Source organism: Chiroxiphia lanceolata, chromosome 3 (genome assembly GCF_009829145.1).
Source record: "Chiroxiphia lanceolata isolate bChiLan1 chromosome 3, bChiLan1.pri, whole genome shotgun sequence".
NCBI lineage: Eukaryota > Metazoa > Chordata > Aves > Passeriformes > Pipridae > Chiroxiphia > Chiroxiphia lanceolata.
The window spans coordinates 80,002,994-80,027,872 of record NC_045639.1 but is presented as its reverse complement, the minus strand read 5'-3'; the positions used below and the strand labels follow the sequence as shown (position 1 = coordinate 80,027,872).

At 37.7% G+C, this 24,879-nt stretch overlaps 1 protein-coding gene across 2 annotated transcripts in view; it reads right to left on the bottom strand.

Annotated features, from left to right (window-relative positions):
• Positions 1 to 3,079: 3,079 nt before the first annotated feature.
• RNGTT (RNA guanylyltransferase and 5'-phosphatase) overlaps positions 3,080 to 24,879 on the bottom strand; it is a 177,664-nt gene continuing 155,864 nt past the window's right edge. For both annotated transcript variants that reach the window (XM_032683713.1, XM_032683714.1), the window contains 2 exons: positions 8,719 to 8,842; positions 3,080 to 5,901 (listed from right to left, as the gene is read on the bottom strand). In XM_032683713.1, the coding sequence (XP_032539604.1) occupies positions 5,738 to 5,901; positions 8,719 to 8,842 (288 nt within the window). In that variant the 3' untranslated portion in view covers positions 3,080 to 5,737. The remainder of the gene's footprint in view (positions 5,902 to 8,718; positions 8,843 to 24,879) is intronic.

The window sequence follows — 24,879 nt, the reverse complement described above, 5'->3', positions numbered from 1 at the left end:
GGCTCTTGATTCTTAGCCCTCTTCAGAGGCAGTAGTGTATCTGAGTCTCCTGGCTGAAGAGTAGGTCCTCATCCCTCACAACAGCCCTTGCTGCCTTCACTTGTTCTGCCTCCTCCAGTCACCATCTTCTTTTCTTGTGTAAAAAGCCTCATTTCTCAGCATCACTAATGTCTGCACCCCTCTCATCTTTCCACTGGAGTTCCCTGTTCCCAGCACCACCTCACCATTATCCTACCTCTTCTGTTCCACTTTGGTACACCACCTACCACCAGTCCTGGCTGTCTTTCATGCCTTTTCCTCCACAAGACCGAACTTGTAGCATCTGCATGGTGTCCTCTGCATTGCTGCCTGGTCTCCAGTCGCTCCCACTGTATCTCCTCGCATTGCTGATTTGCTGGCAACAGAAACACTCAGCATCCCCTCCCAAACCCACAGCTCAGTCTATACTCTTTTTCCAATCTTTTTCTGTTGAATCATCTTACCTTTTCAAATGGAATTTTTTACTATTTGAAGTTTCCCATCCATTGATGATCATATTAGTTCAGAAACTCTTTGAAGTATGTTGTGATACTAACAAAATATTGTTCTTCCAGTGTTACATAGTTGGTATTTATACAGACCTATTTAATACAATCTTATTGCCTTCCCACATTAGAGGAAGTTCTGAGTAGAAGAGTTAATAAAAATTTAATTTTCCCAAAGTATCATAGATGAATGCTCCTGAAACCAATTTGTGTGCTTTCTGCTAGTCAAAGAGACACAGAGATACTGAGGGTGGAGGAGGAAGAGGGAGAAAGGGGAGATGAACAGTACTTCTGATTAAATAAATTCCCATCATGGGAGTCAATTTGACTATAATTTGATTTTATTAAAAAAAATTAGAAAGCATCCAGTGCTTTCTAATAGAAGTGGAAAGAGGCTGCACTTAGATTTTACTTTAGGTTTCTTTACAACACTGAAAAACTATTATTACTGTTCCCTCACAAGTTCACTGTCTTCCACATTTTCACACTCCTGGATGCACCAACATGACTGAAAGGTTTGTGCTCGTGTACCCCCACCTCTACTGCTGACTATGGATTGAAATAAACCAGATTAAAAGGAGCCCCAACTGAGGGAAAACTGTTTTGTAAATATCTCAATCAACCTCCAGTCTCAGTCCTACAGATCTCTGCAAAAGCTCAGCAGACTCTCACCAGGGAAGCAGAAAGAGCACTAACCTATACTCCCACTGCAAACATTAACTAATTTATCCAGATGTCAGTGCAAAGAGTATGTCTTGCCTTTGTTTGTACATGAAAATAGGGAGACGGTCATGAGGGAGGGAAGGGAAAAAAAGGCTCCTTGCTCATATGATGAATACAGTCACAGCTGGCAGATGCTGCTTTGATTTCCCTGTGCAAGCATGACTTACAGGGACAGTACTGCCCTACCCATCAATTTTCAAGGCTGGTGTCATACAGGGATGAGCACACAGGCTTGGAGTGACTGCCCTCAAAGAACATGAATGGAGGGTCAGCCACAGGGAACAGGCTTCTCTTAGTCTCACATCTGATGGTGGGACAACTGGAAAAGCAGATAGGTAGGTGTAATGGAGCAACACAAGCTTGAAGAACTATGCTGTAAGCAGAGGGTAGAAATTTGACACTGAAAACAAAGGGATACAGGTGAAATCTAACCCCCACAGGGTTTGTGAGCCTTCAAAGGTGCAGCAGCTCCCAGGCAAGGTGAGATCAAACCTTGCACTGTAGTGTAGGAGGAAAGCAGTCTGGCTACTTTTAAGGCATTTCAGCCAAATGTTACTCCCACTCAAGCTAACAGAATTGCTTGGATTTAGGATTTGATTAGAGGTCCAAAGGAAAGTAATATAATAAATGGAAAATAAGTAGTTCTTGACCAACTAATTGGATATTTTTAATGACCTTATAAATTTAACTGACTTCTGCAAGAATTTGGATGCTATGAAATTTACCCTAAATAAAAATATTTAACACTTTGACAACAAAATCGTAATAGCACAGGGGAGTAACATAAAATGATACATCATATTCATTGAAAAAGAATGGAGGGGAAGTACTGTGGGACAGACAGAAATCTGCAGGAGACATGCAAGAGAAACAAACCTGACTTCAGCTCTCATTCTATAGATGAATCCTAGGAAATCAGCTTGCTGTGCCATCACCTTTGTGAATACTCTGAGGTCGTAAGAGACAATTAATCCCTACATATCATGAGAATATAAAGTCACACCTCTTAGGCACAGAACCAGGGAACTGCCATGCAGAGAAGTGGGAATTCTGAAGGACTGCTCCAGAGAACATGCAAGCCAACACAAACTACACAATGTGACGCACTGGCCCGGGCGCATCAACCTCCTTCCTTAAAGTATATGGAGAGGAGCACTGAGGAGGGGTTACAGAAGTTACCATACCTCTCCTGGCATGCTCAAATGCCAGATCTGGTTTGCGTTTGCACTCAAACACTGCAAAGTCAGAAATGGTTGAGACAAGCACCACAAGAATTGCACACGTAACAAGAACATACCAGGAGTGGAGGCGGGATCTTAGATGGACATTTCAAAAATCAAGATGGGCTTTTTAGTTCCTGAAAAATGCCAGCTAGACAGTTGCAACCTGAAAAAGGAAACTGCCTTACTACAACTCGAATCCAGGAGTTGGTCCAGGTTGGTGGGCTACCAGCTCTAGGGTCATGCTGAATGATAAATCATCAGGGAAGACTTGTGCAGACCTCTTGCACAACTTTTTCATGCAGCTGCATTTAACATTGAATGGATAAGCTACATAACATTAGCCTGTGATAAAATAGTTACTTCAGGCACCATTTGGTTTCTTTCTGGTTCTCATTGCAGGAAGAGCAAATTGTACTTAAAAATGGCATAATGGATCATGGTCACCACCGGGGGGGCTCCTACCTGAGAGAAAAGCCACTGACCTCTGAAAAGTGTGGTTCATTTTCTTGGAGGACAGAACAGCAAGAGCAATAACACTGTGGTACCCTGTGGCTTGCACTGGTACCAGGAAAGCACAGGCATCAAAAGCAAACACATCTTTAGGAAAAGTATTTTAAACCATTAACTTTATTAAAATACTTAATACATGGTTTGTAGAGGAATGTACTTATATTTTTTAGAAACTCCACTGGATCCAAATTTTAATTATATATTTAGCAAATGACAAAACAGTGGATGAAACCATGCTGTACACCAAAGAATAGACAAGTTAGGGGTTTTTTTTGTCATCATTATTTTCCTGGCACAGATTCTTCTTTGCTTTTTTAGCTTCAATCTCTTGAATATCTAGTAACAGAGAAAGGAAGTTTGTGTTTCTCACGGCATTAAACCCACCTGGTCCAAGTGAAAGTCTATTTGTTTTCACCAGGTTCTTCATTCAACCCTTCCTCAGGAGCTTCCTCTTCCAGAAAAGCAAAGGCAATTGATCTCTCTAAAAAGCTACAGGTCACAGTGCAAGAAAAGTTTGACAATCAAATGTGCATATGGAGCTCTAAACCTTCTCAGAGTCATTACTCTTCCAAAATATCCACTTCAAGCTGAGAGTAGAAAAAAAGACACTTTCAAAATACAAGGGCCACAACACATTCATGGACTTGGTGGAATGCACATGGAAGACAGCTTGCAGTGCTGCAGCTCTGAAAAAAAAGATAAACCAGAAGCCAGGTCTTGTTGAAATACAAGATGCAAGGGCTGGGAAGGAGAAAGACGGAAATAACCCAGACACGTCCCTACAAAAATGAAATGTCCTAACCTCACAGAGAAGGCTAGAATCATCATACATGTTGCAACTGCCATAAGCCATGAAGATCAGTGACAAAGTGTATGTTATGACAATCTGAATGACAAGTATAATTTGCGGGAAATTATTTATACTGAGTAAAGAAATAATTGACTGTGTGTTTCAATGCAAGATGCACAGAGGATGCATAGGTTTTCACATCAAATTAATAAGGCTCTTTTTTTAAGAGATCATTTTGCAACCTTGCATAGGTGATTTAATATTTTTCTATAGACAATGTGCAGAAACTATGTACAGTTGAAAAAAAGAACTTCGATGAACACATTATTTTCCCCTCAAGTTTTATCATAGTATAAAAAGTAACTTATATAACTCCTTCAGTTCTCTAAAACACATATGGAATATCCCAGAAAGAGAAGCCAGGAACACCATTGAAATGATGCCGTGTGCATTTATACAACAGGCTGAAACAAAGAGGGAAGCCATCACAAAGCATAGTCGTAAAGTTTCCATACAGAAAAAAAAACGCAGGAGTAAACTCTGCTTACAAACATGAAAGCTCATTTGAGCAGAAATGCATTTTAGTTATAACAAATCAATGACCTTCACTAATTAGACTGCTGAATGGATGGATGGATGACTCACACCAAGAAAATGATACAAAGAGCCTATTCAATCCCTGCTTGATAAATGTACAGTAAACTTTAAAATCTGCATTTGGTTTCCAATTAATCCCAGAAAAGAACAACTCCTCCTGTAGACAACCAGACGGCAGCTTCTCAAAATTCATATTATGAACATCTGCCACTGCGCTGCAACAAAAGCCATCAAGGCATTCATGCGCTTCTTCATTTGATAAGAAAGAAAGTCAGCCAGAGGATGAGCACGGTACCACAGGACAGCCAACCACATGTTTGAAAATTAGTGTCCTGTTCCCTGGGACACTCATCCACCACCCCCAAATGACTTATTTTTGTCCTGCAATTACCTAAACCAGGAGACTCTCTGTCTGATGTGGTTCTCTTCCACTGAAACTACCTTCTCTTTTACAAAGGAGTTGCCTGGTATTTTTTCTGCCATTTTGTGCCTGGATGCAAGACATCATTATTAGCACTGCTTATTATTCTTGCATATCACAGTGATGTGTACTTTTTAGTAGTATTTACAATAGTATCACTGTGGAGAACTAAGCCCTGTACTAAAAAGTCTCTTTAACAGAGACCTTAACACTAAGGATTTGGTATATTTCTCATCTACAGATAAACTTAAAAAGGCAAAGCTAAAATCAGCCCACTATACATTTGGCGTTAAGTTCAAACATGGGGAAAAAGCAAACACCCACCACATTCCCTTTCAAAGGGATGCTATTTACAAGAAAGATTCACCTCTTAATATTTCAACAACAAAAACCCAGCTAATTTTGAAATTAGAGTGATCTAAGGCGGCTTAGTTTTCAATCAACAGAGAGCACAAACAACATTGCTGTTTGCTGTTAAACACAAGTCTCAGAAATGCAGGGAAACTATGATCAGTTATACTATGGGTGACAAATCACAACCAGTTGAACAACAATAGTAAAAAAACACTTCTGCTTTTTTTAAATACAGCTTCTAAAAAGTACAGCATCCCAATGTTTCCTCAGTTCCAGATTGCTGACATTATAAATTAAAGGTGAAAAGAGATCCATATATAAACAAGGCAGCTTTCCACTGACTTCATTGTACTTGGTTCTTGTCTAAACCTTTGGAAATTTATTCTTCAAATACCACAAAGTACAGCTGAATTTAGCAGTTACAAAACAATGTCCATTTGTATGTGGAATTTGGAAAAACAAAACAAAACAAAAATCAAACTCAAAAAACACACACAATTATTTACAGCAATTCAGATTTCTTTTTTTCCAGCCTTCACACTTGCATATCACCTTCTGCAGAACTGTAAACACACTATCCACTGAGACCATGGCCTTATGTTATAGTACGTGGCCTTTTGGGTGGTGGGGGTGGCATAAGTTCAGTGTCAGGATCAAGGTGGTGTTTTCGTGTCTGTCCTTGAGAAGCTGCTGCACATCTGTCAATGAACTCAAACAACATCTCCTTTGTGACTGGATTCTGGATGCTGTTGCATACAGCTGGGAACAAAGAGCACATTCTCAAGTTACTAAACCAATTTGTTGTAGTTGGCACTTCAGTAATTTTATCCCCTCTTTGCAAAATAAATAACATATTCTGGCTTGAGTATTCAGCCTTAAACACACACTTTCACAAGATGGTTGTGTCAGGAGTCACGAATCTCTGCTTTGTCCCCCAGAGAGCAAAGCAGTGTCATGGGCCTTATGCTCATGGGAATCTCTCTTTCTAAAACTAGCAAAAGGCCTGTGTGTGTAAGGCTTCATGGAGCAACTATAAAACCACCAAGAACTGACCTCCTACTGAGGCAAGCAACAGCAACAAAGGCCTTGTGAGACATGGCTTTAAAATATGCATCAAATCCAAGTAGCTAGAAACAAGATAGGCCTACTATCAAAAACCTCTGAATTATGGTAACTTATTTTTTGTCACCAGTAAATCCTACAAATACCACAAACCTGCAATGCACAGTCCTTTTTTTTTTTAACCTATATACCTTCATGGGACAGAAAAACTTGACACCAAGCAAGCAGCATGTCTAGCACACCAGACCATATGATGGAGAAGTGGCCACGGTGCTGCGAGGTGGCCAAGGCACACACGTACAAGCACCCCTGGAGTACTGAACGTGACTGCCCAGGTCACAGTTTCTAAGTAATGGCCCACTGGACTTTATGGAACAAATAAAAAGGCTTGCTTCACTTAAAACAAATGTTTAATACTTTTCCTATGCAACCTTATATTCCCCTAATTAATCCTCCCAAGAGAAGGAGAGGAGAAAAATAAGGAGAAAAAAATTCCTACAACTATTTTGGAAGAAAGCACAAAATGATTAGAGGATAATTGATAGCATGTAGGGACAGATGCAATTTCCATGCAAAACCATCTACTGACATCCTAGAGTACCAAACAAGTACCAAAATGTACTTACAATATAGCATTGTTACAAATAACAATGACTCAAAAACATTCCTCTCTTTCCTGCAGAACTCCAGAATCATTCAAAGGATTACTTTATGATTAACAAAACACTTTCCTAACATTATTTACAATTATCTCATTATTTTTGGTGAAAAGGTGCTTTAAGAGTTGTGTTGTATTTGACTTTAGCATTTGGAAAGCATTATGATTACCAGTAGTTTAGGAACAGAATTTATACCACAAGGTAGCTGGTATAGATCTATATCAACTTTTAAGGGCTGCCCTAGTTTAATCACTCAAAAAGTCCTTCTCTTTTTAATTTGAAAGTATCGAAGTCCAAAAGCAAGACACAGACATCCTTTATTTTGTTGCCATTTCAACCAGAGGGAAAAATAAATAGTATTTTTCATCAAGAAAAAGCAAATATTGAGATAGGATCTAGAGAAGGGGACAATGGAAGTCTCAAATAAGAAAGTACAACTTCTGGAAATTTTGATAAATGGTCAAAAGTGAAAATTTAAAGCCAAAAGAGAACTTTCTGTTTTGAAAATTCCTATGGAAAAACTGAAATATTTCTCACAAAAAAGTTCTTCCTGTAGCATTTAATTTTCTTTTAATTTTAATTTTTAGGAATTTCATTATATTTTGGCAGAAAAAAGTCAGGAATAACATAACTGCTCTACAAATGGAGAAAATGAGAGAGAAAAGGGGTAGATACATATGCTCTTAAGAATGAAGGAAAGAAGAATATGCTACTCATCAAAGAAGAGAACACTCCAAGGAAAACAAACTATTGAAACACTAAGGTGAAACAGAGAAGAGAAATTTAGGTCATGGTCACAAAGAGATGTTGTTGTACTTTTTTGTGGCCCATTCCTCCTTTACAACAAGACTGCTCAGCAAGCATTTCAGCTACATTGTGCAGGTCCACTAAGGTGCCAACAGATTTATTATCTCCTGGCAAAATGACCACATTGTGTTTATTCAAGAAAATCTACTCACTGCTCAGGCAGAAATACAAGTAGAAGGGTTCAGAGAAAATCCTACATCATCTATGCATGCCCTAGTAATTAGCATGGTCTCAAAAGTGATTAAATTTCATTTTGAAACTAAACAAATTTAAGCATCAGCATGACTATTGTTATTCAGTCTTGCACACACTTCTCAAACTCTTACACTTCACCTGAAAGTAAATATCATTTAATTTACAGTATTTGGGAAAATATTTTTTGGTAGACGAACATAAAAGTCTCACAATTCTGCAGGGATATAACCCCACTTTTCATTTGTTTTCCTTCTTCATTGTTTTACAACTATTGTTGAAACTTAAGACGACATTTTTCTCCTATTAATTTTCTAGCCCATCCTCCAAATAATGGTTTTGGCATTTTAAATAGAGGTGGAATTCTAGTGGATTTTTTGCTCAACAAATGCCACTCATAGTGTGCCAGTTTGCACTACATCCCAGCAACTAGCTAACTTAACTAGTTAGCTAGTTAACTGCTGTTGCAATGCTATTGTAAATACAAACTTTCTTGGCTCTGACTTAAAAGGCATGGTCTGCCATTTAAAGTTGTCTTTGTTCAAGTGTTTGCAGTTCTACCCAGTGTTGGCACTAAGACTTAGGCACTTGCTTCTGTGTTATCTGTTAAATACTGAATCAGAGTATTGGTTTAATTGACTTCCCCAAATAACCCTGCAGCCAAAGGATTTGTGCTATATAAAAGCTAATGCTGACATAGCATTTGCAAAATGAGGCATCACTATAATAACTTAGGGAAGCCACGACTCAAACTAGAAACGAGAACACAGAGTGCCTTTTCTCCTTAAACCAGAATGGGGGTTAAAACTTTAAAATTTCAGCCTGAGAAAATTTTAAAGCAAATTATTCTACTCACCCATGGCAGTGCTGTAGGCATTTGGAAAGCTTTTGTCTATCCTCTGTCGCATGAAGACCCAGCTGTTGTTCTCAAACTTGCACTCTATAATTTTATTGTCATACTGTTTCAGTTCTTTTGTCACCTGTATAAAAAAAATTAGTTTGGGATAAACAGATCTTAACTATTTTTTTTTCTTTCTTCTAGGGATAAATAATAGAAGATCAAAAGCTGCCTTGCATTTTTCAGCGACATGCCTCCATCCTGCACAGAAAAACTGCATAGACTACATCTCCATTACACATATGCTCAGCTAGTCAACATTTTAAAAATACTTTTTGAATCTGCTGTCAATATAAAGCAATTATATTATGCTAAAACATCAGCAGTGCTAATAGAGGGGGGAAAAGTCACTTCTGGCCCAAATGCAAATAGGTTTCCATGGGAATAAACTGCTTCCAGTATAAGTGATACTGCCAGCCTAAGTGCACGAAATGTATTATCCATGTTTCATCAACCTTCTTTGTTGAAGGTCTCACAGCCAAATGTCAGATTTCAATACCAGAAAGAGCTTAGGGAAAATCATTACCAAGATTTTTTTCTTTCCTTTTTTTTCTTTCATTTGTCTTTAAAAATTAAGATTGTAACTCCAAAATAATGCAGGATTTCAAATGACATATATTCTAAATTCCCTTCAGGCCTCTCTTCATTGATTCATAGATTTGTCAGCAGCCAATATTCTGAGCTATCTGTCTTTCTATTTGTCAATGCTGTGTGGTTTGGAAATGTAGTTTATATGCATTGGACTTCCTAGTTGTTTTGGCTACTTCATCCTATGCATCATAATCTATGATACAATGCAAATTTTTCAAGTAACCATGGTAACCTGAGAACCCTATCTAACGTTTAACAATTTTACCCATATACTTCACTTTGTTCCAAAGGGCCTCTTCAGCAGTAGAAAGCTGTATTTAACTGCTAGCTGTGTTTAGTTGCTACAGTTTACCAATGAAAAGCTGTACAAGGTAATACACATAACACTCTGGATTCAGGATCTTATGCATAAGCACTCTCATAAAAAGGGACAGGTTATTGCAATTCATTAGCATAATTTTTCACCTCTGTTGTCTACTTGCTCCTGAGCGGTGACACGGGAATTTACTACTGTCAGAGGGATGCAGATTTGAAAAAGGCCATAACTGTCTCCAGACAGCTTAATAGCACATACAGTGGAAAACCTCATGAATCTCTTTTCCATTAATTCCCAGATAAAACCAAGTAATTAATGAAATAGTCCTATATGGCATAGTACTATGTATGTACTATACATATATACAAGATTTATCCTTAATTTGATAAGGAGAAACCTAACATTCTTCTTGGTATTTACCCTGAATACTTGTGTTCACGCCTGGACAGGAAGCACTGGGATTTTACTTGTCAAGTTAACATGGCACTATAAGAAAATTTTGTTAAACTGGCTTACAACTGAGTTCTGTCCCACTGCAGGACTGACAGAGTTTGATTCAGGTTTTCATGTCACACACTATTCCTTCATCCATTCCGTCACTTGCAAAGAGCTTTTTTTTCTCAAGTCATTTACTCCTTAAATGAAGTTTGTGTCTTTTGTTGATGATCACTTGGATGAAATCAGCCGATTGCCAAGATCAGCAATCTTTCTCTTTGCAGCATACTCTGCACAGCACTGCACTTCTTCCATCCGTGTTGAAAAGCCATATACAGTCCAGAGGTTTGACTGACACACATTTGTGGATTCATTTATGTTCCATTAGGTGTATGCAAGAAAACACAACATCCTTTTCTAGCACACTATGGAAACATAAACCCAGGAAGAAAGTCTTGGCTGTGCAGTGCCTTGGGAAGACATATTATTTTGAAAACAGCAGCTTACTGGAAGTGGGGGCAGCAGGGGGGGGACATGACCACATGTCTATTTCTCAGCCAAAGGCGGGAAATGTTAGAAAGATCATCTGCTAGAGAAAGAAATGTATAAAACTGCAAGCAATGACTTCCACTAACCACCCACCTCATAAGGCTTATCATTCTTCTAGTGTTCAGATGCTCAGAATAGCAATAAATTAGATGGCAGCTTTATCTGACTGTGGCAATTAGGCAATATTATTAACTATCGAGAGACTTGCTTGGCCATTCATTAGCAAGCTGGAAGACAGATCTTTCCACAAAATATGAACACCTGCCAAAGCATTGACTTAAATGAATTTTCCCTTTAGAAAACTGGTGATCACAGTCTTTAACAACTGCAAGTTGTAGTAATTACTTTACAAAGGAAGAAACACAGCACCTACTTTTCCATGTACTTTGTTAAGTGACCTTAGTCTTGTAAAGGTACTTATTGTATTATTAAATAACATTTTAGGAACTGCTGGGCACTTGATTAAGACTACAAGTATTCTGAGCAAAACACACTTTGCAGCATTAAAAACACTCTTCCCCTATTGCATTCTAGTAGACTTCTAAACAGGTATTGTTTATACACAGGACTGAACCAGCCCATAGCAATCCTTGTATCCATAATTCACACCTTACATCTACCTGTCATGCGTGTGCTACTCTCTGGTATTTCAGCTTCAAAGCGAGACAGGAAAGCCATCAAATTTATCTATCTTGAAATTCCTTCCCTTTGGGAATTCATTCTGAGCTGTTTAGGGCAATGTCTTCTTGATTCTGCTTTTGCAATATGGAGTTCATTCCTTCTTCTCCCCTAAAGTATTACAGTCCACAGCACTATTTGAATAGTGCACCATCACTTGTCTTCCCAAGAAGTACTTCTCCAGCTAGTGCTTCACAGAAAGTGAATTAGGAATGATGGTTGTTCTCAGCCAAAATGCTTATCCTCAGTTCTGGTACAGTGCCGATGCTTCTGCCACACTATTGATAAAATGCCTTGAACCAGCATTCAGCCATTTCAAGATGGAAACTCCCACACACTAAGGACTCCATGGAGCCTGCCTTTATTAAATATTTATTCCTTAGCCTATTTTTGGACAGCCAGTCACAATTAGAAGCCCAGAGGATCAGGTCTTGGTCACAGTGCTGTCAGAGGTGGTGTGCATCAGAACAGTATCATTGGTCTGGGCAACAACTGTATCCTGGGCAAGGACAAACACCAAGCTGTGCGCTACTTTCTTTTTGAAAGGAAGGAAATTGTTCCTCGGCATAGCAACGTTCACTGTTCCTGCCTGTATTTGATGTAATTATCAAGAGCCAGCCTATTTGCACAACAGAAATAATTTCCAAAAATACAGATGAGCATCCTCTTGGAAGTTTATTCACTACATTACTGCTAGATTGCACGATGTGATTGGAAAAAAACGGGCTTGAGCTGCATCCCCATTTCAGCAATAGTTCATTATCAAATCAGACTGGATGTAATACAAGACATTGCCTAAGAATGTCAGAGTACACGAAGATGACAGCTATCTTCCGCTCCCTGCTGAGAAAGGCTTCCCACTGCTATCATCATCTGGGCCATTCACTAGGAAAAACTTCAGTGGGGTAAGCTTATTTCTTTTTCTAAAAATGATGACACTCAAGGCTTAGGAAATCTCCCATTTTCCAGTCTCCTTCCATCCCCTATGTTCTGAAAGAAATTCAAAATATATTAAAAAAGTAAAATATCTAACCCATCTCAAATTATCTTGCCTGGCTGAATAATGGAGTCTTTTCGAGATGAGTAACAACATGCAGTCACATTTTATGGTACTTTAGAGCAAAATGTGAAAAAACCCCCAACAATATATCCTGCTGAAAAAGAGAAGAAATCATTTCTATTGAATGTAGTTAGCTCTAGTCCTCTGAACATGCCTGCATTACCTCTGCTGACGACCAGCTACTAGTCTGCTGACACTTTTCTGTGTATCTCCACAGTGCACCTGATCATTAGACCTGGTCCACCACTCCACTCTCCTTAATCCCAAAGGAGAATGAAATTCCTGGGCAAGCTGCTACTTTACATAAGGGGTATTGACAATAAAAATTTAGATTTTAAGGTAATTAAGTTAGTATTTCAGAAAGCACGTCTACAATGGACAAGTTTAAACTTTACAAATACATCTACCTTCCCCATATCCAAGTTCTTCAGAAAGAAAAACGGAGATAAACTTTTAAATAAACAAAGACTTGGCTGAAAGAAGCTCTGTGTTTCCATATGCAGGGTTTTTCCAAAGCAATTGAAATTATTTTAGCTTAGTAAATAATCCCCTATCAAGAAAGTGATGTTGGTAAGCAAAATCTTAAAACATTCTATTTCAAATGCTTTCTTTCTTTAAATGCCTTTTTGCTGCACTTTCCCCTCTATTACCAAACATTTATAGAAAGAAAAATGTTCTTCAATTCATCTATTTCTACTCTTATTCCACATCCCTAGTCATAAGCCTATTTCTAAGATCCCAGAAGATCATAATAGTAGACACAGAAAATGTTAACTTCCAAGAGAGAACAAATGAGCGAAGACAGCAGTTGAAATCTTGTGAAATTAAAAAGATCTTTATTTCTAAATACAGAATTAAAAAATAAAAGGAACTATAACACACAGGCAAGATACGTTCTAAATGTAATGGCTTTCTATTTTCTAAGAAAAATCTGCCTTTTCTTTTTATAGCTGGCATGTGCAATGAAGGCATTTCTTTTTTATATGCTCAAGTACACAAACTGTTTGTTTTCTGTTTTTAAAAACAACTTTCAATGCCTGGAGGGGAGAAAAGTTTATAGTTGCTACATAAGGTCCAGAAAATAATTCTTCCTCTCTCTGACATCATAACTATATTTTCTCCATTAAGATACACTCTCACAGCCAAAGTAAACAAACAAGTGAAAGTAGCACATCCCAAAATGATCAGCTGTGTGGTCATGAGGGAAAAGCCTTTTGGATGCTTCCCAGTCTCCTATTGCAGGAGAACTGAAGTCCAACACTTCCCCTAGTAGGCCACCCTGCAAAAATTAAACCACGCTTTTCTAAGAACTATCCAAACCCACAACATTTGTGAGCTCCTTGTCCTGAGGGTATTGGGATACATTCAGCCACAACTGACAGAGTAGAAAATAAATCCTCTCTAGCAGCACATCTCAAATCCTGATTTCTGCTTTAGTCTTCAATGCTGTGACTGCCCACAACTGCAAAGTACTACAGACTTTATTTCCAAACTTCTCCAGTGATGCGGAATGCCTGAGACAACAGAGAGAATTAAGCTGCCCACTGGTACTACGACTCCTCAAAAGTAGGGGCAAGATCTGAATATCAAGAAGATGCAATCACAACAGCCAGGGAACAAAAAGAAGTATTACATGGGAATTTGAGGAAAACAAGAGGGGTCAAGACTTCTGAAGGAATAGGATGGAGACAGAAAAAATAAAGAAGCAGCAGTAACAAAATAAACAGCTTCTGACGATAAAAAGATAAGCCAAATTCAAAGCAAGATCATGCAGTTATGAGAGCCCCGAACACTTACAGGGCATAGGGCAGCACAGAACACAGATCCCAAGTTGTTCATTCAGTGCTTCTTCCTAATTATTGGACAGTTTGTTCAGATGCTTTTAAAGAACTTTTTTCCTAACTCACATAAAGTATCCCTTACCATGTTTTTCACAGCCAAACTTCTCAAAGAAGATAAAAATATAAGAGATAGTTATTAAATCCCTGTTTACATCATTAGTGTACACTGAACCATAAATATGAATACTGTAGACTGGACAAAGTTAATCAGTTAATCTGCTTTGCATTTTTGTTCAAGCCCAAACAGATTCTGCAATGCAGTTTAACATCTATTTCTTAATATGATTCAAGAGATTATTTTACCAAAACCATAGATTTGTTGCTAAACTAAACAGACTGATTGTGTTTCCTTTTAAGTAATATATTACCCAACAAATGGTTATCAGCTTGGGTAAACACAATGCAGTTGATATGGTTATTTAACATTAATGAGGCCTTCTAAGTGTAACTACATTGCTTCTTGTGTACATAGGAAATGGAAATGCTCCAATTTTGAGATGTCATTCCTGAAAAGGAACATTAAGAAATATAAAAATTTTAGCATTTTTGTTCATGCCTAATTAAACCACAATGCTAACACCAAGCACTGCAAAATCAGGGGAAAAGCCAAAAAGAAAAATCATGTTTCAAAATCATGAGAATGAGGCTTTTTAAAATTGTGGATGTTTTTTTATATTTGACTTCCAGTGTCCAGCACTCTCAGTTCATGATTTAGTCTTTCTTTTTAACGTATAATATTTTCTCAAAGAATCTCTCATTCTTACATGTAGTAATTTAAAATATGGATACTGTTTTCTGATACATAAAATGGGTTGGAGTCCTGGGGTTTTCCTGACAACTGACTGATGGAAACATCAGAAATAAAAAGCCTTCCTCTTATCAGTGATATTGCAAGTTTAATGACTTTCAGTGCCAGCTGGAAATAGGTTTCTTAATGTATCCTGGAAGGTCTCCTGTACACCTGACCTTGCAACACCATTTGAACTATCTGTAAGAAACCAATGTTTCGGCAGAACACTGGTATCTCCAACAAAGCAGGTAACTGCTTAGACCATGATGTGGAAATATACATATGTTTGCACCAATGTTTTGCTCAATGACCACTCTTCTGGGTAATATTTTTTTTATACTTTTATACTTCTTTCACTCAATGGTAAAGTCATTTGCCACAGCAAACCAATAAACTCTGAACACTTTTGGGCATTACAACTCAGGCATCTACATTACTGGAAGAGCAGCTGACCTGCCTGCTAGACATTGTCATCACCTAACTCCTGAAGGAACAACTTTAAAGCTTTAAAAAATCCTGTTTTCTTTTAATCATCATCAAGAATGGGAAGCAGAGGTTTAGGGGTCCATGCTCATCTTGAACACTTCAATGAAACAAAGTAATAAATGACTGTCCTCCTAGATCGATATCCCTTGCCCTGGCATCCTAATCATCACAGGTTTCTGTATTAAAGAAAAAAAGATCTCTGCACATCTCCTGTAAAGACTGAGAAACGGAAGAATTCTGCGCTGAGTTGTGAAGATGGCATACCTTTGCTGTGATGAGTTCTTAAATAAAGTCTTATTTAAAAAGCGGCTCGTGTAATTCTGACCCTGAGCATGCTGATGAAACAGGAAGAAACCCTCGGGGGAACTACAGAAACACCCAGGCAGTAAGAGAGCAGCAACAGAGTTCTCAAAGCAAGTTGTCAGTGTGACCTTATTGCAGAGAGGATGCATGTTTGGCACAAACAGAGCTTCACCTGCTTTACAACTCAATGAATTTGCAGGTAGAGGTAAAAACAATGCTTCTCTGCAAGCACCTGGGTTAGCTCCGCAGAGGCCAAAGACAGCCTCCTTGGACTTGGCACATCATAAATAATTGTGCCACTAATAATACTTGGGATCAGTACTGAAATTCGAGGGTATTTGTCTAAGGGGAAGAGAGAGATAGGATATACGGTGAAAACTGATCGAAAAAGCTGAAATCATAATGTATAAATGATTATGTAAGAAAATATTTTATTCACAGCCTAATACATTTTGAGGACTGTACCCCTGCTTGCTTGTGAAAAGCTTGTGAAAGCCAGTCTTAACCCTCATTTATACTTTATTCAGACTGCTTTTGCAAAAGGGTGCCAACCCCAGAGAGCACTGAATGATGAGACACAAAAGATCCAGGAGACAAGAGTTACACATCACTAGTAAAGAATATACTTTGAAAACACCACTTAGCTCATCCATAAATTATGAATTTCGTAAAGCTTATTATTCTCAGTTTGCAAATGGGGAAGAGAGATGGTCACACCACAGGGAAAGCATTTACCCCCCCATTAGGTTCTCTAAACCCAATCTTAATTACTCCTCAGGTATTTACAGTCATGCTACCAAGAAATCTTCTGACACAGGGCAGCTGAGATCTCGTTAATAATTTATCAGTAGAAATCCAAACAAACCTTCCAAAGACAAAGCAATACTATCACTATTTTACAAACCTTGCCAATGCTATTTCTATACCTCAAAATAAATGAAAGAGACCCTAGATGATTGTATCAGAATAGGATGAAAAGTTTTTCTGACATTTGCTGCCTTTCAGATATTGGACCTCAGCTCGATAAGGATGGCTTTTCTGACAAATGTTTGTGCTTACCACACATAGATTTTACACTGTACTTTCTCATATGACTTTTTCATCTGTTCTCTGTACCCAAGTTATTGCTATTGTAGGAGTCTAAATTAATCTTGTTTTACCTGTACTTCTTACACCCTACAAGGATTCTGTCACTTGCTGTCACACTGCTGGGGATGGGTTAGAGGGAGACTCCACAGGGCTGGGCTATCAGGAGTTTCCCAGAAGCTTGTGTCAATTGAGGAAAAACTACTTTTACAAGTTCAGACAGTATCTGATGGCTATTTATGCAGGATCCAGCTCTACGAACTCTTATCTTGTAAGTTACATTCCTTTGAGCAGCTTCAGAAGATCAATTAGCCTGCACTAGTGTTATCAGGATCAGACCCTAAACCTAAGTCTAGTAATTTCTTATCTGGCTTCTATAATGTTCCTAGAAACCATGGGTTTCTAAGATGCAAAATGATATCAGAATAAACCAAAAGAAATTTAAAGTAGAACCTAAAGTATCACATAATTGCAAGTGAGTCTTTTAAACCCTCTTCTACTGGTAAGAAAATACAGCTTTCAAATTACAGCCATTAAGAATCATATTCCTTCCTTCTATTTAGATCCCAAACAACCAGTTTGATATGCTTAAAGTTTTTTTCTACATAAATCAAAATTCTCTACTGAGAACAACTGTGTCAACAGTATAAGGAAATTTGTTTTGCTGTGTTAAATTGAGCTTCAAAAGCATGAATTGAACATACATTTGTGATCCCAAGTAATGCCTCTTCTTATATCCATTCAAAGTGTTTACTTCATTGAGGCTTATTATAAATGTACTGTCTAAAATGCAGCAGCATGACTGTTCAATTTCCAGGCCATAATTTTATGATAATCATATGTAATATATTCATATGTCTACTTCACTGCCTAACAAAGCCCAAACTGTTTTGTTAGCAGATCTGCTTCCCCCATGGTTCAAATTTCTTTGCCTCAGAACATTACTGAATAACAACATTAAGAAAGATATAATCAAAATTTTACTCTGTATTTTGCACTATCATGGGCAAACAAAGGAAAATAACATTGGAAGCTGAATTTGGCATACCAACTTAATCAAATACTGGTATCTAAGTGATACGTAAATTATTAAACATGCTATGGAAGCATTATTAGAAAGATGGGGGTAGGGAGAAAGATTATAAATTTATAAATGTTTTCAACATCTAGAAATCCTATTAATACTTGAAAACATGAAGACTGTACAGAGAGAATGTGCATATAAACTAAGACCAGAACTAAGCAAACTTGCTTTTATTCTCCTGTATTTAACATGTGTTTCAGTTTTTGTCTATAACATATTTACCAAAAATAGCAAATTTTTTTCTTTGTAAATTTCAGAGGCAATTCTTGGTTACTCATAAATCTATGCTAGAACATAAAGAGATTTACAGGACTTGTAGGAAATAGAAATTCTGATGACTCCCCCCCTACTTCACTAAACTGAATGGTTTGTCATCAATCAAGTCTCCTATGAACCAAGGGGTTGAGCCAGAGAGGAGAGCTCAGTCTTGCTCATCATAGCTTTTATACAGTCTGTGTAAGAGTTTTTTTAGAAGAGTATCAGATCTTAAAATCACATAAGTCTCTTGCAGCAGAATAACATCTTATTTTTAAACAAAATTTTCAGGGTTTGTATTTGCATTATATAATTGTGCTAGTTTTGGCCGGGGTAGAGTTAATTTTCTTCACAGTGGCCACTATGGGGCTGTGTTTTGGGTTTGTGCTGAACACAATGATCATAATATAGAGATGTTTTTGCTATTGCTCAGCAGGGTTTACATAGAGCCAAGGCCTTTTCTGCTTTTTGTACTGCCACGCTGGCAAGAGGGCTGTGGGTGTATGGGAGGTTGAGAGCAGACACAGCCAGGGCAGGTGACCCCAAGTGACCACAGGGATCTCCAGACCATATGACATCATGCTCAGAATATAAAGTCAGGGGAAGAAGGGGGAAGGGGGGGTATGTTCGGTGTGATGGCGTTTGCCTTCACAAGTCACCATTACATGTGATGGGCCCTGCTCTCCTTGAGATGGCTGAATTCCTGTCTGCCCAAGGGAAGCAGTGAATTAATTCCTTGTTTCGCTTTGCTCATGTGCATGGCTTTTGCTTTTCCTATTAAAATGCCTTTATCCCAACCCACGAGTTTTCTACCTTTTATTGTTCTGATCCTCTCACAGATTCTGCTGCTGGGGGAGTGAGCAAGTGCCTGTGCGGGGCTTGGCTGCTGGCTGGCTTAACTCACGACAATAATAAAGCATGAACTTTGATTTTTCTAATATAGGATGACAACAAAAGACAAACTACATTGAATTTAAAACTCTGCCATTTTGAGGGGGCATTCTTACACCTGATTGCCAAGGTTCGACTTCACAATCCCGCTGACTCAACCTTCATTTTTGTAGCTAATTAGTTTTAATAGGATAAGTTTTACACAACTGTTAGAACCACTTGAATGACGGAGCTGATAAATGCCTTGACAAAACACTGCAATAATACAAAACACAAAGCCAAGATGAGCCAAACAACGATAACAACAACAAAAATCATCTCAGCAGTGTCATGACATAAAAATAATAAAGCAAAGATGTGTTGGAAAAAAAGCTGCAAAAGTCATGTTAGGGATTTTTCATCCTTCTAAGATTTCAATTAGAAGGAAAATAATTTTTTTTTCCTCTTACTGATAATATACCACAACAAAAAGATTAATGGCTGCTGATTTAATGTAGACTTTCAAAAATTAGCTTTGATCAAAGCAAGTGCTGTAGTGAAAGTCAACTGCCTTAACCCACATCTCAGCTGCCTTTATAGCATTGAGCTGGCTTGAACTCCCTCCCCTTTCTTGAATGGTTTCCTTTAAACTTCAAAGCCTAACTGGCTTTGAGGCTTAAGACACAGAAAGCTTTTTTCCTCCTTCTTCAAAAGCAATTAAAGACATGAAGTATAATCTGACCTATAATCTAAAATCTAAGCACACGGGTCTTCTTGATCATTGTGGGGTTATAGAATGGAAGAGGCTCGATAGGGAAGTTAATAGCAGCTCAGAAACTGCAAACAGTTTCAAAGTGCCTGCCAGCTGATGAGGTCAGTCTGCTGAAAGAAAGGTAAGCAAGGGCTAATCTATCAGTGGCAATAATTTGTCAGTAAATCAGGCTATAAAGGGGTTCTTACTGCTTTACCTTTCATTGCAAGCTCCTCCTTCCTTTCCAATCCTTGTTATTAATGAATCTGCAGAGTTATGAAGCCAGATTTCCCAGGACACCACAGTAATGGATGTGGAGTGGAGCAGCACAGACTGCAGTAATCACAAGGTAGAAAAATGGACAATATTCTTGGACTTGGAAGAGTCACAACTGGCTTCAGAGGATATAAGAGATTTTGCCAGATGTGGTCTGAGAAACCTATAAACTTCTTGCCCTGTTTGGGCAGCAGTGTTTCTAAATAAATCAATAACGACAGTGAAACAAAAACTTGTGTAAAATTAGCTAAACAAGATTGCAACTGTCAACAGTGAGCGCTGATAAGAGGAAATAATGGTTTGATAGTTGGTTCTGCCAAAGCCCTGAAAGATAGGAAATCTGGGAAAGCCCATTGCACATAAGCACACTTTTCATGGCTTTGTCCATATACTTTGTTACTGTATGGGAGATGAATAACAAAATAAGCGAGTAACAACATTTAGTCTTCATTTATATTTCACAAAATTCACCCCCTTAGCTGCAAAAGCTAAGGAAGCAAAGCCAAGAAAAGTGTCTTGAGCTTTCTAACCATATGACCACTCCAAAAAAACCCTTGTCATAAAGCCTGCAAAGACCTTCTGCATGGGCCCATTCTGAAATTTCAAGCTTAATTTGGGCACTCTGCTCAAGTGCTACACTTGTGGGCCAGGACTGAAACAGCCTTAGTTCCCTAACAAATACAGCCAAAACCATTTGTTTTGCTTTTCACATTATGTCATAGCATTGCAAATAACCTCATAAACCCATTCTGGAGCCAGCCAGTGACACCAAAAATTCCAGCCAGGAAAAAAAAATCCTTAAAGGCACTTCTCTAAAAAGAATAAGGAGTGATGGAAAGAGATAAGAAAAGAGAAAGAAAAACCAGGTAACAGTAATGGCAACTCTGCAAACCTGTTGCCCAATAATCTCCAAATGTATTCTTATACATTAAACCAACTTCATTAGCTTGCTTTAGATAAAAGAGCTTTACATACATAATTCTGCAGTTGAAAAGCCCAAGGTAAAAGAGAGCTCATTTGTCAAGCAAGAGTGCACACGCTGGGGCAATTCATGAACTGAAACAGAAAGCCTTGGCTTGTAGTTTCCTGCTATAACTGCTAGTACTAATTACTAATTACAGATTTTTTTCCTTTAAGTTCTGAATGAAACATTAACAAGCTAGTAATTGAGTAATTCAGGGTCTGTTTGCTTTAGTGTTTGCATTAGTGTTAACTTTAGTATTGTAAATCCAAAACCTCTGACTCACTGATCTATAAATGTCCTTCTAAATTAATCAGACACATCCTTTGTTTTCCTTGTACCAAAGTTAAAATACTCTGAAACCTCTTTCTAGGTATTAATGGCATCTAAAGTGTAACAGGTGGAAAAAGAATGTAATGATGTAGTAAAATGCAGTAGTTGTATCTTGCATTATTGTCTAAAAGAACAAAAACATTCTTGTCTCTAAATCTGAATATTCTTCTTTTGCATATTCCTTTACATTGCTTCTACCATAGACCAGTCTGTTCCCTACATCCCACACGGGTTTAAAAGAAATGCTACAACACGTAGTTAATCCACTCCTCCAATGGTCACCAGTCAAGCATGGCTAACCATGACCCACTAATGAAATGAAGCAGAAGCTGGGTTGCACTTGTCTGCATCATGGTTAAATTACAACTGGGTAGTTAACACACGACACTAATCAGGCATTTTATTTCTCACGTGGTGCAGCATTAATACACAGGTAATGGCAGCTCCTCAAGGCAGTGAGGACTATGGTCAGTATTAATCACCACTAGAAGAGTGTCTTGAGTCCTTGCAGCTGGATCAAGGGGCTCAACAGCACTGTTTTGCTGTAGCCTGACTCCCTCCCAGCTGGAGCATTCTTAGGGTCTTGGCTGACTCAGGGAAAGAGAGCGTGTGGATGAATTCTGCAGAGTTTTAAGTGAGACAATTGTCTTCCAGCAGAACGCAGGTCATTACTTCTGTTCTGTACCAATGCTGACTTCTCTACTTCATGTATGAAAAACAGACAAAAATCTCACATCATTGGCCATACAGAATCCAGCACAGCATCTCATGAATCTACCACTGAGAACATACTCAAATATTTTTTATTACAACACATTATGCTAAAAATCAATAGATTCATTTACCAAAATGGATTTAGTACTTCAGCTAACCAAGGGAAAGTAACATTTTTTTAAAAGAAGTGACATTTCATTATAGCATTCGGTTGTAAAGTCATTGGCAGAAATTTTTCTGTATACCAATTAAACAGTAACTCACTGAAGTTAGCAACATAAAAAGCAATGTTGCATATTTACAGTTCCCTTCCCAGTAAATGAAAACATCTGCAGTTCTCAACAATACAAATAAAGTGTCTGCACAATGGTCCTAACAATGCTGCCGCATCTCTGATCTTTTCAAATTTTTTTAAACTATTTTTCCCAAAGATATAACATTCTACTGACTCTACAACCAACCTTCCTTTCCTTTGGTGAGAAGCAGAAGTGGCATTTTGAAAACTTCAATTTGTTGAAATATAATAGCACCACTGAGCTCTACTGTTCTTCACTTTTATTCTCACTTTATGCTAGAAAGTGAGAACTGCAGTGGTTTTACTACTGTCAAACAAAAAGTAAATAAATAATGGTTTTGTTGAATATTATATAACAAGACAGTGCATCACTATTATTCAATTGAGTTTCAATATATATTTCTCTCTCAAATGTGAAACTTTACCAATACTAAAATCATTCTAGAGCACCTCCAAGCAGAGGTATATGTGACACTTGCCACGAGAATTGTGAAACCTAGTTTGATGAAGAAATAATTTAAGTATTTCACTGTAAATTATACAAATAGAAAAACAAATTAAGAATGCAACAAGAAATAATCTTACCTGATTTACTGTCTGAGTACAGCTTCATTTTCCCCTAGGATTATTGTTTTCTTAGGTATCAATGGCATTCTCTGAACTGTGCACATGCTATTCATCATTTCCTTGGGTAGGAGATCAGCATCCTTCTACTTCTACCAGTATGGAATCCCATCTTTTTGCCTATAGGCTGGCCTTTCAAGGGCACCATCTATTTTAGTTCCACCTTCCTCCTTATTTGCTAAGCTTCTATAAGAGCAACCCAGTTTCTCATCAGAGGTCTAATGGAGCCTAAGCTTGTAGGACTTATCCAGTTTTAAAGATTTTATTTGAGGATAGAAATGGTGGAAAAATTAGATATCTGAAAATCAATTACCAGTAGCTGAAGTGACAATTAAGCCACAGTGCTTGTCTGTGGGGAATACTATACTGGAAATGCTCACTTGCAGTTAAAACAGCTGTACAATAAGAATTTGGTTTTACTCCAGCCTTTAATCTCATAATTAAAAAAATCCAGAGAGAATGGCAAGACGAGTATTTGCACCATTATTTTAGTTATTTAAGATTAAGGAGCTAGTTTCTGTATGTAATCCACAGAGAGACTGGCACCTTTAGAAAGCAATTTAAAAGACTCAGTGAGGTAACATCATACTCCTTCCTTAGAGGTTCCCAGATTCACCTCTGGATTCAACTGTCTTCTACCGCCTATTCAAGGAGCCTGTGGGGTCTGTGGTGGCTGAAATTAGTTCATCCTTCTTTATAGTTATTCTAATGAGACAGGATATTATCCACAACCCCTTTTCCTTTCAAAGCTGATGTCCTGCATAATTATCTCATTTGATATTTCTTCTACCTTCTGTGTTATTGTTTGCAATTCTATTCTTTTTCATTTATCTAAATTTAATCTGCATTTGCCTTTTACTAGCCCTAAGCCAGCACAGTACCTCTCAATACAATAATTTTTGCCATCAACTATTTTTCTCCAATCTTATCAGTATCTGACATTTAAAATATTTCATGATATTCACTATGCATTTTATATATACTATAAAGAAAGGTCTCAGAAACAATTTCCTAGTCAAAGAATTTCCCTGTTATACCATCTCTCATCCTTTGCAACTTCAACATCTTGATTTATTCATGAGTAATTTATTTTAAAGACGTTATCATCTGCATTTCGCAAAGGTACTACATGTTCAAGCTCATTCATCAAGTTCAATCTCATTTCTTCAGTTCAGATTCAAAATAATTCACCTCTAAAAAGCTTAATAAATTTAGATATACTCTGCCTATAAACTGTACAATAATAATTTGCTTTCTTTTCCCCCCTCAAGCCTGATCTTCACTGGTGTTCTCATACTTCAAAACAATAAACAACTAAGAAATGGTTAATAAAGGCCTAAAATGTGTCTTTTGTTGTCTCTTTTGATTAGAATAAATTTCTAACAGGGTCCGATTTTTATAATTTGATTTAGAATCTATTTTTTGTATCTATACTTTCTCTTTGATGTTATCCATTCTACTGCCTTTATTTCACTTGCCTCCACTACCAACTAAAGCCTCTGATACAGAAAGAAAATATGAAGAATTATTTCAAAAATCAGAACAGATTAATAAAGAGCAATTATGATCACAAACATGACATGAAATGAATAATTTCTGATGAAAACAATAAAGACATGCAACTTTAAGACACTTCTTCCTCTGAGAAGACAATTACCTACGAGTTTCCTAAATTGCCTAAAACTTCAGGAAGCTTGAGCTCACTGCTATACTGTTTAAGTACAGTCTTCTAGTAAAAAGAAAATGCAAATGCAATCACGTTTATGGAAACTAAGCGTGGGGATGTCTACATCAAAGGAAAAAACAGTCCCTGTTGCCACT